Source organism: Enhydra lutris, unplaced genomic scaffold (genome assembly GCF_002288905.1).
Source record: "Enhydra lutris kenyoni isolate GAN:26980312 unplaced genomic scaffold, ASM228890v2 scaffoldscaffold11, whole genome shotgun sequence".
NCBI lineage: Eukaryota > Metazoa > Chordata > Mammalia > Carnivora > Mustelidae > Enhydra > Enhydra lutris.
This window is the reverse complement of record NW_019154095.1, coordinates 35,720,020-35,737,254: the sequence shown is the minus strand read 5'-3', so window position 1 is coordinate 35,737,254 and position 17,235 is coordinate 35,720,020. Positions and strand designations below refer to the sequence as shown.

Here is a 17,235-nt window from a genome sequence, read left to right as displayed (position 1 = left end):
AAGTGAGGACAAGGTTGCCGCTTCAAAACAGGACTAGTTCTGTGATTTTCAGAAATTCATATATAAAGTACAGAATTTGACAAAAATTTAAAAGTTCTCCAATGACTGAAGTTAAAAAGAACAGTCCAACAGTACAAAAGAGTGGAGGCAAGAAAGGCAATGAAAATAATGCCATAAACTCATATGAAAATATATCAGAAGAGGTGCATATCTTCCAACACAGCAGCATCATCTCACATGCAGAAAGGCGCAGTACCCACAACTGAAGTTGACCTGTTCCTAGAAACATTTCAGTCTTTAAGAGCCCCACGTCAAGAGTAAGCAGGGAATCCTAATGCTGACTCAAAAGAGGGATGCAAGTGTTCCTGGAAGACATCTTAAATAAAATACTAAGTCTCAATTCGTCTCTCTTTCTCCGATCTAGGGCTCAGAAATCACTATTCTTGTTGGTGTGAAAGATATATAAATAAAAAATTGTACTGCTCTCTGGAAGACAATATAATGGACTATCACGCAGCAGTGATAAAAAGAAATAAGTTTTGTTTAAGATTTAAGCCCTGATTTCTAAAACACACAGAAGCTTGACTACATTCGACTTGGTAGCAGGAACTGCATCTTTTTATCCCCTAGTACCTGTCAAAATGTCTGGTCCATAGACAGCAAAAACATAACAAAGATAAGTATTGGTTTAATGCATAAAGACATGATTTTTTAACACATTAGTCTGAGCTGTTAAGAAATATATTTCCTTACTCGAAGTAGCTGAGTGATGCTAGGAGGCTCTTCTTCTTCATAGTTTGTGGTTTCTGTCTCTATATCCTTGTTGGAAACCCCACATTTCAGAGGCTCTTTGTGGACATCATCCATTCGATAAAAGATGTGCTCAAAACGAGAGCTGTTTTGCAAGGGTTCAATCCCGTAACTCACATTCTCTATATGCAGCAATCCTCTAAGTGTCGCGTTACACATACACAATTTTTAAGAATGAAGAAAATAATACACAGGAAAAGGAATCAGAAAACCGAAATTCAAATCCTAGTTCTTAACATGTATAGGAAAGGGTAGCAGGGTGGAGAGAAAAATAGCATAGTTTTAGAGTCACGCAGATGTAAATTTAAAACTCAAGACCCCGGGGTGCCTGGGTGGCTCAGTGGGTTAAGGCCTCTGCCTTCGGCTCAGGTCATGATCCCAGGGTCCTGGGATGGAGCCCCACATCGGGCTCTCTGTTCTGCAGGGAGCCTGCTTCCTCCTCTCTCTCTCTCTCTGCCTGCCTCTCTGCCTACTTGTGATCTCTGTCTGTCGAATAAATAAATAAAATCTTTTAAAAATAAATAAATAAATAAACTCAAGACCTCTACCTACTAACATCGCTCCCTAAAAAAAGTCAGTTAACCTCTCCAAGTGACTGTTGTATGTATAACAGAAAGCAACTCAGAACCGTGGCTAAAAGTATGGAGTCTGGAGCCAGAGAACCAGTGTTTGAATCCCAAATGTTTCTCCCTAGCTGTGGGGCTCTCAGCAATGACTTAACCTCTACCTTACTTTATTCTACATGGGGTTGTTCTGAAAACTAAATTATTAAGTAAGAGTGAAATACTTAGAACATGGCCTAATGCACAGTCACTGCTCTGTGTTATTACTTAAATGGAGATAATTATAGCCATCTTATATGGCTGGTTTGAGAATTAAAATATTTATTAGTTCAATCAGTCACATAACCAATGAACCAGAATAGCATCATACTGCCAGGCCTTCAATAAATGTAATTTTAATATTATTATCATTTTACTTGATATGTAGTACAATTTATCTGAACCTCAGTTTGCTCATCATCACCTACATACAGAGATAGTGAGCCCCTTTTCACAGATATTATGATACTTAAATGAAAGAATATAGGTGAAAATTTCATATAGTGCTACAGAAACTAAAAGTATGTTTTTTCTAAATAGCAAAATTACTTAGCAGTCTCAAATCAATGAAATTTTCTCTTTAGATACTGAAACTTATCAACTGTAGTGTTTTCTTTTTTTTTTAAGATTTTATTTATTTATTTGACAGACAGAGACCACAACTAGGCAGAGAGGCAGGCAGAGAGAGAGGAGGAAGCAGGCTCCCCGCTGAGCAGAGAGCCCGATGCGGGGCTCGATTCCAGGACCCTGGGATCAGGACCTGAGCTGAAGGCAGAGGCTTTAACCCACTGAGCCACCCAGGCGCCCCAACTGTAGTGTTTTCTTAAATAAACACATCAAGAATAATACCTGATACATATCTCTAAAGACCTTCCACAATACCAAAGTAAAATCTAATTTTGTTAAGTCCCTCCAAATGACTTGATTTAGAAACAGAGACAGGTAAAAGGTGAGGAAATAAAAGAAAAAAAAAATGACACAGAAAATTCCTTACCTGAGTCCGAAACAGTCGCTAAGAGCAATGGATGAATTGTAAACTCCCTCCACATAGCCCCGATAATGACAATGATTCTAAATGATAAAAACTGTATTATCTTCAAATACTGTTACATGGCTATAATTCATCATAGAAATTACAGAGCTAACAAAATTATTTACGGTCAATAAACTAACAATTCTGTTTATATCACTGACATCTTATATCATGGCATTCTTTGGACTACTACCCCCCTATAAGCATACAAATGTTTAGGCAGAATTCCAGAGGATACTAAGTACAAACAGCTCTACTCCAATAGCCTTTAAGCTTAGCAGCAGAACAAGACAGCATTATGTCATGTTTAATATCTTAGATCACAGTCAATCCAGGAAGCAACAGCAGCCAATTGATACCTAACACAGAAGGGGACCTTGTGACAAGCTAATGATGCCAAGGAGGAAGAAAAGTGAGTAGGTGGCAAGAAAGTAATATTGATCACATGATTTTCTTTTCTTCTTATATTTATATTAATCATATTATTATTAGCTTTACATTTAGCCATCTTAAAAAATAAAAAGAGGCTTTATCCTTAATTTTGAACAACAAATTGACCATTGTAAGTACAAGCATATTATCACTAATACCAGATTTCTTTTACTACACAATGAGATTTTCTCCTCTTAAAACAGTCTCAAACCACTAAAACAAAGCCAAGGTCACGGGGAAGGGGGTTGTTGGGGAGACTAGCCCTACCACACATTAAGACATATCACAAGGCCTTAAAAATTAAAATAATATGGTACCAGTAGTGAATTAGAGAACCACCAGTGGAACAAAATCTGGGGGACCTGAAACAGCCCAAAGTACATATGGAACTTGGGCAAGGATTTTTATAATAAATGGTGCTCAGACCACTGGTTAGACATTTGGAAAAAGTTAAAATTAGATCCATACCTCACTCACCACACATAAGAATAAAATCTAAATAAATCAAGAATCTAAACATAAAAAATAAAAACTACACAAGAACTAAAAGAAAATATGGGTGACCTTCTCTTTAACCTGGGTGTAGAGAAAGGCTAACTATCACTCAAAATATATATGCACTAGAAGGGAAAAAATGATAATTTTTACTACATAAGAAATTTTTCAAACTTCTATGTGAAAAAAAAAACATCAAAAAACAAAATCAGGGAGGTTGGGAGAGCCTAGTGGTGGGTATTATGGAGGGCACATATTGCATGGAGCACTGGGTGTGGTGCATAAACAATGAATTCTGGAACACTGAAAAGAAATTTTAAAAAATAAATAAAAATTAAAAAAAAAACTAAATTAAACACAATACACAGATTGGGAAAAAAATATCCGTAAGTTATATCACAGATACAAGACTAATATTCCTAACTATAAAGAACTCTTGAATATCCAAGGGGAAAGATTAAAAACTCAAAAGAGGAGAGGAAGAAGTAAAACTGTCACTATTTGCAGATGACATAATATTATATATAGAAAACCCTAAAGACTCCACCAAAAAACTGTTAGAACTAATAGATGAATTCAGTAAAGTTGCAGGAAACAAAATCAATATATAGAAATCTGTTATGTTATATACACTGATAATGAAGTAGCAAAAGGAAAAATTAAGAAAACAATCCCATTTATAATTGCATCAAAAAGAGTAAAATACCTAGATATAAATTTAACCAAGGCAGAAAGATCTATACACAGAAATTGGTAAGACATCAATGAAAGAAATTGAAGAAGATACAAATAAGCAGAAAGATAATCCATGATCATAGATTAGAAGAACAAATGTTAAAATGTCTAGACTAACCAAAGCAATTTACAGATTCAATGCAATTCCTATCAAAATTCCAAGGGCATTTTTTACAGAAATGGAACAAAAACCTAAAATTTGTCTGGAACCACAAAAAACATCACATGGAATAAAGATACTTCTTTCTCTTCTTGAGAAAGAAAAAAAAGAAAGCTAGAGGCATAATGCTCCCTGATTTCAAACTACATTACAAAGCTATGGCAATCAAAACAGTATGGTGTTGTGCACCTGGGTGGCTCAGTTGGTTAAGCAACTGCCTTCGGCTCCGGTCATGATCCTGGAGTCCCAGGATCAAGTCCCACATCAGGCCTTCTGCTCATCAGGGAGCTGGCTTCTCCCTCTGCCCCTCGCCCCTTTCATGCTCTCTCTCTCTCTCTCTCTCAAATAAATAAAATCTTTAAAAAAAAAAAAAAAAACAGTATGGTGTTGGCATGAAAACAGACACACAGATCAATGGAACATAACAGAAAGCCCAGAAGTAAAACCACACCTATATGGTCAATTAATTTCTGACAAAGGAGCCAAGAATCTACCAGTTTCTTCAATAAACTGTATTGAAAAAATTGAACAGAAAAGAATGAAACTAGACCACTTTCTTACACCATACATAAAAATTAACACAAAATTAGATTAAAGACAGCATAGCAACTATAGTTAATAATGCTCTACTGCATATATGAAAGTTGCTAAAAAATTAATCTTAAAAGTTCTTATCAGGGACATCTGGGTGACTCAGTTGGTTAAGCCACTGCCTTCAGCTCAGGTCATGATCCCAGGGTCCTGGGATCGAGCCCCACATTGGGCTTCCCTGCTCAGTGGGGAGCCTGCTTCTCTCTCTCTGCCTCTGCCTGCCACTGTGCCAGCTTGTGCGCACTCGCTCTCTCTCTCTGATAAATAAAATCTTTTTTTTTTAAATAAAAATAAAAAAGTTCTTATCACACACGCACAAAAAAAAAAACACTTTAACTATGTATAACAGATAATAAGATTTACAGTGGCAATCATTTCACAACATATACAAATATCAAATCATTATGATGTATACCTGAAACTAATGCAGTATAACATATATCGATTATACCTCAATTTAAAAAAACATTTCTTAGAGGAAGAGCAACAAAAAAAAAAGTGGAAAACAGGGCAAAACACATGAATAGGCAATTCACAAAAGAACATAAAAATACCTCACATATATGAAGATTTTCAATCTCACTCATAAAAAAGTAAGAATCCATGAGTCTACACTGACACAAATAATTAAGAAAGGAAAACTTTTCCTTGCAGAAAGCACTAACACACAGAGAATCACTAATGAAATTAGGAAATCACCATTTTAACCACCATCATAATAACCATTAATTCAGTCAAATACTAAATACTACCAGTAGTGGGTAAAAATTTAAGAAGTAACAGGATGTTTATATTAGCCTCAAAATGTCTAACCATAATATTCATCAAGAAGGAAAAAAAATTAACTGTACAGAAGGAGAAACCTGGCAGAAAATTCCTTAACTAAATGATCAAAGTTAACATGATCAGCAACAACACTAACCACAGTACATACTTCTTGACAGGATACACTGAGGACCACTCGGAATCACTCTGGTGATATTCCTGCCAAAAGTGCATAACCTGAATCTGATCATGAGCAAACATCAATCTCAAATTGCAGGACATTCTACAAAAGTTTGCCCATGCTTCTCAAAAATGCCAGTGCCACATGAAATACAAGGAAAGAGAAAGGATTTCCAAATTAAAGGCGACTACAGAGACATGACCACTGAACGCAACACATGAACTTGGATTTTCTCTTGCTATGCATAAAGTACATTACTGGGATGGTGGACCCACAAAATATGTATCAATAAGATCTGTAAATTAGATAATAGTATTGCTTCAATGTTAACTTCCTAATTTTGAAAATTATACTTGGTTACATAAAAGAATTCCTTGTTTTTTTGACAAAGGGATACCATGTCTGCAATGTACTCTAAAAGGTTCAGAAAAAAAAAAAAAAAGTAGAATAAAGCAAATGAAGTAAAATGTAGGTGAAGGAGATGCATGAATGTTTTATATTATTCATGCAACATTTCCTCTAAGTCTAAAGTGGTGAAAATTTAAATAAGAAAATAAACAAACAATTCTATGCTAAAAATACAGGCTCAATTTCAATATTTTACAACTTTTTCTAGTGTGGGGCAGTTCACAACCACTCATGTTTTTCTTTCCCAGTCCTTTGTCTTAAAGTCTAGTTTTGATATTGCCTTATTCTCACTAGAGGAAAATAAAGACCGTATACTATTACCAATGAGGTAGCACTGATGATATAATAATACTTCTAACTCATGGCACTCCAATATTAAATGTTTCTAGTTTCAGTGATAGTAGAAGCTCTCTTATTTGACATGACTGAAATCCAGCACTTCGTCACTCAATCTATCAACCCGATGGTATTTTTTAAATGACTTGGGTTTATTTAATCTTTCCAAAGCCTTCAATGCACTTTTAAAAATCAAGGAATCAGGGGCACCTGGGTGGCTCAGTGGGTTAAAGCCTCTGCCTTCGGCTCAGGTCATGATCCCAGAGTCCTGGGATTGAGCACGCATCGGGCTCTCTGCTCAGCAGAGAGACTGCTTCCCCTCCCCTCTCTCTGCCTGCCTCTCTGCCTACTTGTGATCTCTGTCTGTCAAATAAATATATATAATCTTAAAAATTAACTAATTAATTAAACTAAAAATAAATAAATAAAAACAATGAATCATATTTCATAAGTTTATAAAACATCTAATTAAACTGTGTGATAACAGGTGCAAATGTCACAATTTTGGAAACATGCAAACTATAAGCAAAAAACTCAACTAGAGAGAGAAACATACAGAACTCTGAGAGAAAAATGCCCAGCCACAGCCCAGCAAGCCTGGCCAGTCAATATATTTTTCAGATCAAACAAAGAGTATAAATTAATTAGGAAAATTAGTTGAGACACTGGTTGATGCATTTGCAAGGTACCCCAAAGTTCTAACACATAGTAATTTGGAGTTTTATTTTACACAACAACTTGTATAATGTGATTATTAGAGCTTAGGTTTTTTGTGAAAAATGGCCTTTGTGAAAGACACTGATGATAAAAGACACCTAATGGCTTTATGAATTACTTTCATCTTAAATAATAGATCATAAGGGAAAGCATTTAAATTTTCAGTGTAATTTAACTGTATTTTATAAACAAAAGTAATGTCACTATGATATCTGGCAATATAGCCATATGTCAGAAAGTCCCAGTACCAAAGTTTTAATTGGTATCTCAAGTCTATAGACATGCTTTTATCTATCTGAACAATATTTAATAACCAAGAAGTAAGTAAAAGACTTCATCTGTCTTAGTTTATATTTTTCAATCACCCATAATCCCATAATACTACTTGGAAGATAAAAGGTGCATAAATTTCTATGACTGAAACCTATTTTTAACAGTTTTAAGTATGTATTTTTTTAATAACAACAAATAATAATATTTATTGAGTTAAAAATAGTCAGGCTATTTGTTCCAAGTATCTTACAAGTATTAACTCATTTAATGAAGATACAAAGTACAGCATAAGGAACAGAATTAATAACATATAACAATGTTACATATGTAACATGCAATGTTACACATGTAACATGCAATGTTACATATGTAACATTGCATGTTACATATGGTGACAGATGGGAGCTAGATTTGTCCCATCACAATGTATATAACCATTGAATCACTATGTTGTACACCTAAAACAAATATAATACTGTATGTCAACTACGTTTCAATTTTTATTTTTTTATTTATTTTTTTTTTTTTAAAGATTTTATTTATTTGTCAGAGTGAGCACAGGCAGACAGAGTGGCAGGCAGAGGCTGATGGAGAAGCAGGCTCCCGCTGAGCAAGGAGCCCGATGTGGGACTCGATCCCAGGATGCTGGGATCATGACCTGAGCCGAAGGCAGCTGCTTAACCAACTGAGCCACCCAGGCGTCCCTACGTTTCAATTTTTAAAAAAGGTATTAACTCGAGGCGCCTGGGTGGCTCAGTGGGTTGATCCTCTGCCTTTGGCTCGGGTCGTGGTCTCGGGGTCCTGGGATCAAGCCCTGTGTCAGGCTCTCTGCTCAGCGGGGAGCCTGCTACCCTCTCTCTCTCTCTGCCTGCCTCTCTGCCTACTTGTGATCTCTGCCAAATAAATAAATAAAATCTTAAAAAAAAAAAAAAAAAAAACGGTATTAACTCACTTAAGCCTTCAAGTAACTCCTTGAAGTTGTAATTATTATTCCCACTTTAAGGTGCAGATAGTAAGGTACAGACAAGTTAAAGTAACATGACCAGCAAATAAATGGCAGACCCATGATTAAGTCCAAACAAAGTATATCTCCAAAACCTCCACCAAGAAACTTCTCCCAAGGGGCAAAAAAAAAAAAAAAATCTTTACAATTACCGCTTTTGTCAAGTGGCTTAAATTATGTGGCCTTTGGCTTCACGGCACAGTAATCTCCGGATAAATAATTGAATGGGTAGATGAACAAATGCATGGGTTGGTTATTTGTGATCTGGTTTATGCTATCATATAAGTTGAAGCTGCTCTACTAGTTTGCTGTTAAACAATGGACAAACAAGACACTAAAAAGAATCAGAAAATGAACCAGAAAAGAGTTAAGTCTGTCAGCGTATCCTTATTTCTTTAAGCACTAGTAATTAATCTAAAATAAAGGTTTGCCTTCTATTTATTGGAAGAGTGCTGCAAAGGTGCAGAACTAACATGAATAATTCAACCTAGCCAAACATTACAAAGCTCAGGAAAAAAATAACACATTTAATCAAAACAAAGACTTCTCCTGGGCACTAATCCAGAAGAAAAAAACACAGAATACCTAACTGCCAAAAAGGACTACAGAACCCTCTTCCCAAATGACACTAGAAATGTCTATGCTCTAATTTAATAACACATAAATCCGAATTCAGCAGCTGCCAATCATCTCAAGTATTCCCGGCCAGTTCTGTCCTCAGGAATACTCTGTTCTCTGATGCAATGTGGGCCACATTTCTTGAGAAAAGAACGGTTTTTAGTAAAATCTTAGGACATACAAATGTTTGTTCTCTACTAAGAACTAATGGCAAGTTAAATGGTTTAATAAGGAAGTAAGATGTACTTTCAGAAATACTAACTTTCAGCAAATAAAAATTTTTAAATATACGTTACAATATAGCAAACATTCCCCCTTCATAAGCAATAAGGATTACCATTAAATAGGAGATTCTTTTCCCGAACTTAAAAAAAAAAAAAACACCTGACTACCAATTACCTGTAGAACTGTAAACTACAGTCTAGTCCGTGTAAAGGCATCCCCCCACCCACCCCCTTCCCGGGACAAGTCCATGTATTATAATGTCAAGAATGGCCCTTGGTGACTGCAATATACAGTCTTGCATATGTGAACAGAACTCATTTTAAAATTATAATTATTTTAAATTTGCTATAAGATCAAGAGGAAAATATATTACCTGTACATCAGGATGGTCAGAGATCAGAGCCCCTTCCTTATTGTAGGTATAAACTACAAAATCTTGGGGCAAAAGATCACTGGAAGAGGAATAAGACACATCATTTAAAATAATTTTAATCTATATACAACTAAGAACACAACTCAAAAGGCAGCACTCCTAGAAGAGATAAGTAGGAATAAAAACTTTTACCTGACAAATTATTATTTTAAAGAGGGAGCTACTATAAAACAAAAAGCTCATAAATAGACTTAAATCTAAAATCGTGTGCATTGCTTCCTCATAAAGAATGCAGGGCTGTACAATTTGTTCTACTGGTCATAAAACTCTGGTTGTAAAAAACACAGGTAATGTCTTTTAATTTTTCTGATACATCACATAAGAAAGGTACAAATAAGGTTATACAGCACCTCATATTTCCAGAAGAAACAGTAAGTGTTTTTACTCTTTCCTAAAAGTCCTGTATAAACAAGAAGCACTCACTACTTTAGCCTGGTAAGTATAGAGGCAAAATCTGTGTCAGTTGGAGGAAACAATTACTATGGATTCCTGAAGCCCCCTTGCATGTTAAAGGAACTCAGTACTGTAAACCATACATGTAAAGACAGAGTCATCTTCATTAAAGAAAAAACTATTTGGTGACACCTGTTAAAGATGGTAAGGCAGACTTCATTCGGCTCCACTGTGACAGGTAGAGGAACCACTGCAATGGTATTTTACAGGGAGGGAGTACCAAGGATCAACTCCAGAGAAGTTGGGCATGGGCAACTGGGAATTTATAGCCAAGAGTCAGGGTATCGGGGATCAGTGGACAGAAAATTACTAACTGGAAATATCAGCATTGAGAGGCGGTGTAGCTAAATGAACCTAACAGAATCTCACTGAAGACAGGCCAGAGTGAACGCAAACCACCTGGAGGGTCATAAAGGATGAGGAATGTGACTACAGGGGGATCAGAAATGGGGTAGGCGGGGAAGAGTTCTTAATAAAACCAGACTTTACAGGGAAGTGCACCAATACACCTAGAAGAAGGTTCAACAGCCTGACTGAAGTTTGGTCAGGCAAAGGCTGTTTGTCAGTCTCCCTCTTGTTCAAGAAGAGACAACCTTCTTTCCTCTCAACAATAAAAATCCCTTTTTCTGGCTGGATGCCTTTTGTTCATTAAGGATCAGCTGAATCATCTACTGGAAGTTGGTAGTAAAGGACATTTGCTGGATGCTGCTAGCAGTCAGACATTTAATGAGGACAGTTGCTATGAAAATAAAAGAAAAACAAAGACTAATAGTTAGAAACCCAGTTTCTAAGTCCAATGGGCAGCGGTCAGAGTTTTTGGATTTGAAGTTCTTGAAGCATGGTAGAGGATGGCATTGGCCATCTGACAAGTTCCTGGATGGCAGTCTGAATGTCTCTGGTGATGGCATCAGGCATTCTGCTGAACTTTCTGAATGGGCCATACAGCAGAAGACAGGAAGGTTGCCCATACATGTCTGCTGTGGCAAAAAAAAAATTGTGGGGGAGAGGGGGGAGGTTACAGGAATTTGTCCAGCTACGACTTGCAGAGCTTCATGAAAAGGGCAGTCTTAATCTCAATGATTCCAAATCAGAAGGGAGAAAAATTGGAAATGTTAATTTGGAGAGTTGTAGCCAGCTATTGGAGGAAACCAGAAGATTTCAGAATTTGGTAAAAACTGGCAAAAAGAGGGGCACCTGGGTGGCTCAGTCGGTTGGGCCTCTGACTCTTGGTTTCAGCTCAGGTTGTGATCTCAGGGTTGGGAGATCAAGCCCCACGCCCGGCTCCACACTCAGGGCAGAGTCGGCTTGAGATTCTCTCTTTCCCTCTGCCCCTCCCCTGCTCACACATGCTCACTCTACCTCTCTCTAACATAAATAAATAAATAAATCTTTATTTAAAAAAAAGGCAAGATGAGCCAGCAAGGGTATATTCCAGCTTTCTACTGCAACGAAAAACAATTTCTCTCTAAAGTCACCCTCATTTCTGTCAAAGATAATCAAAGTAAGACTAATCTGTTTGCAAAGTAAATCTAGTCTAATTAAACTTAGTCTGATTATTTACATAAGCCTAGTAAAAATACTGACTGACTGCATAGGCCCTTGTTTGAGTTTGATTTACTGGGACACTTCAAAAGGAATCTTAGATTGGACTTTTAAAAGCCTCTAAGGGCTGGGAAGCCACATGAAGAACTCACCACCAGATTTTTTTTTTTTTTTTTTTGCCGGTGGTACTTATAGATACAGGAGAATTCCTCTCTTCTCAGGGTTTTCAAAATACCTTGAGGTTCCTGGACCTGCCAGAAATGACCTTCCTTACTCACATTTAAGGCAGGAAACCCTGTAAGCCAGATAGAGGCTGGTTTTTCCAAGGGGTGTGGTTTATTAACATTGGCTCCCTAAAGTCAGCCTTAGTTCCTTAAAGCTGTCTAGTCATATCTGATCTAAAGCATATCATTCTCAAATATGACATTCCAGACAAAAACCTTGGTGATATAACTAAGGTTTCCAATTGTATTCTGGTACAAGGAGAACAGATTCTCCATAACTTATATAAATAACTATACTGCCATGAAAATAAGAATATTCGCTAAGAGCTTTCAATTTCTAGAGAGTTCAGGTAGGAAGGAAAGATCAGTGCTTCAGCTCTGTTTACAAGGGTATAAATTACAAATTGCTGTAAGTTACACTTAGCTTAAGAAAAGAGAAAAGGTCTTCCTTAAATTTGGAAAGAAAAAAAAATTAAAGAACCAGCAATGTTTCAAACAAAAAGTTACAAAAAAAAATTATAATCATCTTCATCAGTTCATTCAGGCCCATGTAATTAAGTCTTGCTGTACTTAATCCTGGGTTAGTAGTTTTTATGAATCCATCTGTTTCTTCATTAATTCAGGAAATTCTTTTTTTTTTTATATTATATCAGTCACCATACAGTACGTCATTAGTTTTTGATGTAGTGTTCCAAGATTCATTGCTTGCATACAAACTCTGGAAATTCTTACACAGTTATAAACACTTCTAGAGAAGAATCACAGTAATATTGTTACTTTCTGTGAGTGACAAAATTGTTCAGGTTAAAGACCTGAGAGAGTTCACCACAATGCTATTGACAAGGACATTTTGTTACTTCTGTGCCACCCAATTTAAGATAACTCAACAATAAAGGTATTGGCAAATTTCTGTGAACATCATACAATTTCTATAAGCCAATACAACACATACCTGTATTGTATGTACAATCATCACTTATTTGACAATGCTTCCCAAGTAATTTAATATATTAAATAAGCCTAATTGAACATGTCCCTTTTTTTTAATTTTTTTATTTTTTATTAACATGTAATGTATTATTAGCCCCGGGGGTACAAGTCTGTGACTTCAAAGCACTCACCATAGCACATACCCTCCCCAAAGTCCATAACCCAGCCACCTTCTCCCTACACCCCTCCCCCTGGCAACCCTCAGTTTGTTTTGTGAGATTAAGAGTCTCTTATAGTTTCAAACAGTGTCTCTTTTTATAAGGAGAGAGACAAAAACAATGAGATTTTCCAGGGATCATCTAGGACATCTCAAAGTTAATCTGAGGTCAAAAAGACTCTTCTTACGGTTGACAAAACAACTCTTCTTAGAGCTTGGAGAAGCTGTCACAAAGGTCTGAAGGTCCGACCATCTGACTAAAGAGGATCACAGGTCACTGGGAAACAATCCTTAGTTATCCATTTAACCGAAGTCACAATTCAAAGATCTCAAAGGCAAATACAGAAAACTACCTAGTTACAAAAATTCTTAGCCTCTTACTATCAAGAACACCTGGTTTTCAATCAAAGAACTGATTGACATAATATGAAACACAAGAAATTGTTTTAAAACACAAAATCTTGTTTTCCCAGGCATATTACTTAAAAGGTAAAGAAAAACAACATTTTTTTACAATTTCTAATTAAGAACAAACAAATAATCTAAAAAAACTTCGTTGTTTTAACAGAGAGAAAACCAAGTAATGGTTTCACATCAGTGTGCTATTAATACTAATGCAAATTTTTTAAAAATTAAGATAAATAAATATATAAAAACCCTACAAATAAATCCATCCAATCTTGGGCAGCTACAGATTCCTTTTCCAAGGTTTCTTTTCCTCAAATCTTGTAAGAAATTTTTCTTATAAACATTCGGTTTTCATCCTACTCTTTTCTTCTTTAGCATTCTGGAACAACCAGTCCTACTTTACAAAAATTGCTCTTTTCCCCTTAACAAAAACTTGTCCTTCATACCTTCCCTTATCAAAAATACATATTACTTCCCTTTTTATGAAGTTATTTTTCTTTACCCTTATTATTCCTGGTAGTTTCATTTGCATATACTGACTACATTTTTAACCATCAGAAACTCAAATTTTCAGTGAAAAGTAGGAAGTGGACAACTGCAAACTCACATACTATCATACTGTAGCAGGTTTAAGAGTATTATCATTTCATAATTCCTAGAGACATGTGTCTTATTCATAGCACAACTTTATCACGTTTATTCACAGATTCAAGTATAGTTAGCTTTTCTATACCATATTAAAAATGAGATGCCAAAAGTGAATAAAATTAATGTTCATCAATTAATGTTTCAATATTTTCTCTAATTTGGAAATGAGATCTAGACAGCCAAAAAATATCCATGATTAACTTAACTTTGTACAGCTTGAACAGCTAAAGTTAGGAAAAGCTTTTTAAAACTATTTTTAAGGGGACCTATTATAAAACAGATTGATCACTGAGAAGTTCATTTATAAACTTTTATCCCATTTATACCTATTTAGTTTACTTGAATTTAACAATTATGTTTGAATTACTCATGAAAATTTCATAAGACATTAACTAAACAAAGCTAGCCATCCATCATCTTATTTTTTCCTGTTGACAAGTCAAGTATCAAAAAAAAAAAAAAAAACACAGATGCAAACAAGCTAAAGAACCTACAAAGCTATTCATCTGATTCTTTCTTCTTTGTCTTTTTTAACTGCTGTGCTTGACACACACTAAGCAATTCCTTTTTATTATACATTTTGTTTTTAGGTTAGATTTATAGTTTAAAATCTTAAACATCTAGCAGAAATAACAAGTTTGTTTGGCTGGTAAACATAGGTAGGAAAAAACTTTGTATCTCCATTACATATTTAATGCTGACAACTCTGATGTTGTCAGTTTATCAATAATTTTATCAATAATTTTAAAGTTAGCTTTATTTATGAAAGATTTTTCCAAATCATGCAAACTTCAAAAAAAAAAAAAAATGACTTGGGTTAGTTTCTGTATTTCTGAGTTTTAAGAAAATTTATATAAGTGTTCATTAGCCAAAGCCAATCTGAACAGAACTCCTTTAAGGGATTTGATTTTTTTTTTTTAAAGATATATTTATTTATTTGAGAGAGAGAGCATGCGCAGACATCAAAAGTGGGGGGTGGGGCAGAGGGAGAGAACCTCAAGCAGACTCCCTACTGAGTGCAGAGCTCCACACAGGGCTTCACCTCACCACCCACGATATCATGACCTGATCACCAAAATCATCAGTCGAACACCTAACCAACTGAGCCACCCAGGCACCTCTCCTTTAAGGGATTTTATAAATTAATCTGATAACTCCATCCAAAGGTAGGAAACTACAACACATCTATAGTACACATATATATAAACAGATATAAACATACAGACATACACAAATACAGATCTTACACCTTCCGTTCCAAAATTTTAGCCATGAGTCAGTAAAACAGTAATGCAGTCTCACTGGTTTATCTCCCCTTTGTATTTTCACCCAAATTGTGTTTGTGGCAAATGGACCAAGTTAAGGTGACTTGTTACCAATGACTGTGGAAACTTTTAAGATTTTTTTTTACTGTGATATGTAATCTTATGAAGGCAATAGACTAAATTTTAGATGACTGACTGAAAAGATATCCAAGTGCTGTCTGGACATTTCCAAAGTCCATAAGTGGATAAACTGTCCAACTCTATTTCCAAATAGTGGGGGTTTTTTCCCTCTTCTGAGTCTCAGAGAGTTGCTGTCAGGGGCAACAATTGAGAGGGCCCAATGGAGGTTAAGGCGTCTACAATTCCAGGGGCTATAGAGAGCTGAAGGCTGAAGTGGGAAGGGAAAAGTCAACGAGGGTGGACAAAGAGACGGAGATGGCAGGGGCTCGAAGACGTACATCGCAAAGGATTCAAAGAAACTAGAGGGAAGACTGAAGGTGGTAAGAGGAGGAAGGAGGAGCAGAGGCAGCAGGAAGGGAGAGGTACAGGGAGTATTGAGGTTGGAGAGATCTCAAGTTTCCCAAAGAGGACAATAAAGTTCCAAATTACCCTCACCAAAATCATGCCAATAAGAAAGTAAGCAGGCCCAGCAGAAAATCAGTAGGAGTTTGAGAAAAGGGGTTTCAGTTGACTGAGAAGTTCCCCGGGGAGAAGCGGGATGCAACAGAGAAAAGAGAACTCGGAGAGAGCCAGGAGTAAGAAGCTTCCAGCCCAGGGAGTCAGGGAATGATCCCCACTCAGAACAAGGAACAAGGAAGACCTTCCAGCCCAGCAGGTACCTTGCAAAAAAAAAAAGCCTGGGACTCTAACCCAGCTTCAAAGAGTATAATCAATATCTTAAAAACCAAAATCTGTCCTTACCAGCGTCAAGACGTTTGTCTGGTGCAACAGTTCAGGAGTCAGACTCACCAATGGATCCCCAGTCAGTCAGCCAGGAATGCAGACAAAGCCTTCAAAGGTGCATACTTAGGGCCCTGGGTGAGAGATCCGGGGGTCCAATGATGAATCTGATCCTATCTGAGTCATGGCACAATGACTGTCAAAGAAAAAAAAATATCCAATGACACCTTTAAAGACAGTGAGACAGACTTCATTCAGGACCATTACACTAAGTGTTGGGACCATTTCAAAAGGATTTCACAGTGGAGGAGAACCAGAGCAGAACCAGAGCAGCACCATGCCTATCTCCAGGGCTTATGGACACATCAGGAAGGCACTGTGCTAGCTAGTGATTTACAGTGTGCCATTTAAAGTTCCCAACTCCCCCGGAGGCAGCCAGGTTCAGCTTGCCTATACTGTTTAAAGATAGAGAGATTGATGGTTTGCAGGCATTTTAATCAGTTAAGTGGCCTGTTTTTGGCTACCTGACCAGGGTAGTATGAAAGACCCCTTGGGTAATCCCCTGAAAGTAAGACGCCACACACTTATCTCACAGGTTTGTAATCTAGAGACAAAGCACATCTGGGATGTACATAAAGTTTTCAATCCCCTTGATGATTATCTGCACTTTCTTTGTCCTGAAGCACCTTATCATTCACCTTTATTAAAACCTCCTGGAGTGAGCCTGAGAGTAGCCTGAGGCATCTTCAGTCCTTTTGCTTACTCAACCCTGTTTATAAGTGCAGTGCCTCCTCTCCTCCCTCTCCCCAACACAAACAGCGCGCGCACACT

General features: G+C 36.6%; 1 protein-coding gene across 1 annotated transcript in view; it reads right to left on the bottom strand.

Moving 5' to 3' along the window:
• Positions 1 to 17,235, bottom strand: part of LOC111144521 (ADAM metallopeptidase domain 9) — a 149,237-nt gene that overhangs the window by 115,103 nt on the left and 16,899 nt on the right. The window contains exons 4-6 of the mRNA XM_022498840.1: positions 9,758 to 9,836; positions 2,407 to 2,483; positions 754 to 949 (exon numbers count right to left, since the gene is read on the bottom strand). Coding sequence (XP_022354548.1) covers positions 754 to 949; positions 2,407 to 2,483; positions 9,758 to 9,836 — 352 coding nt within the window. The remainder of the gene's footprint in view (positions 1 to 753; positions 950 to 2,406; positions 2,484 to 9,757; positions 9,837 to 17,235) is intronic.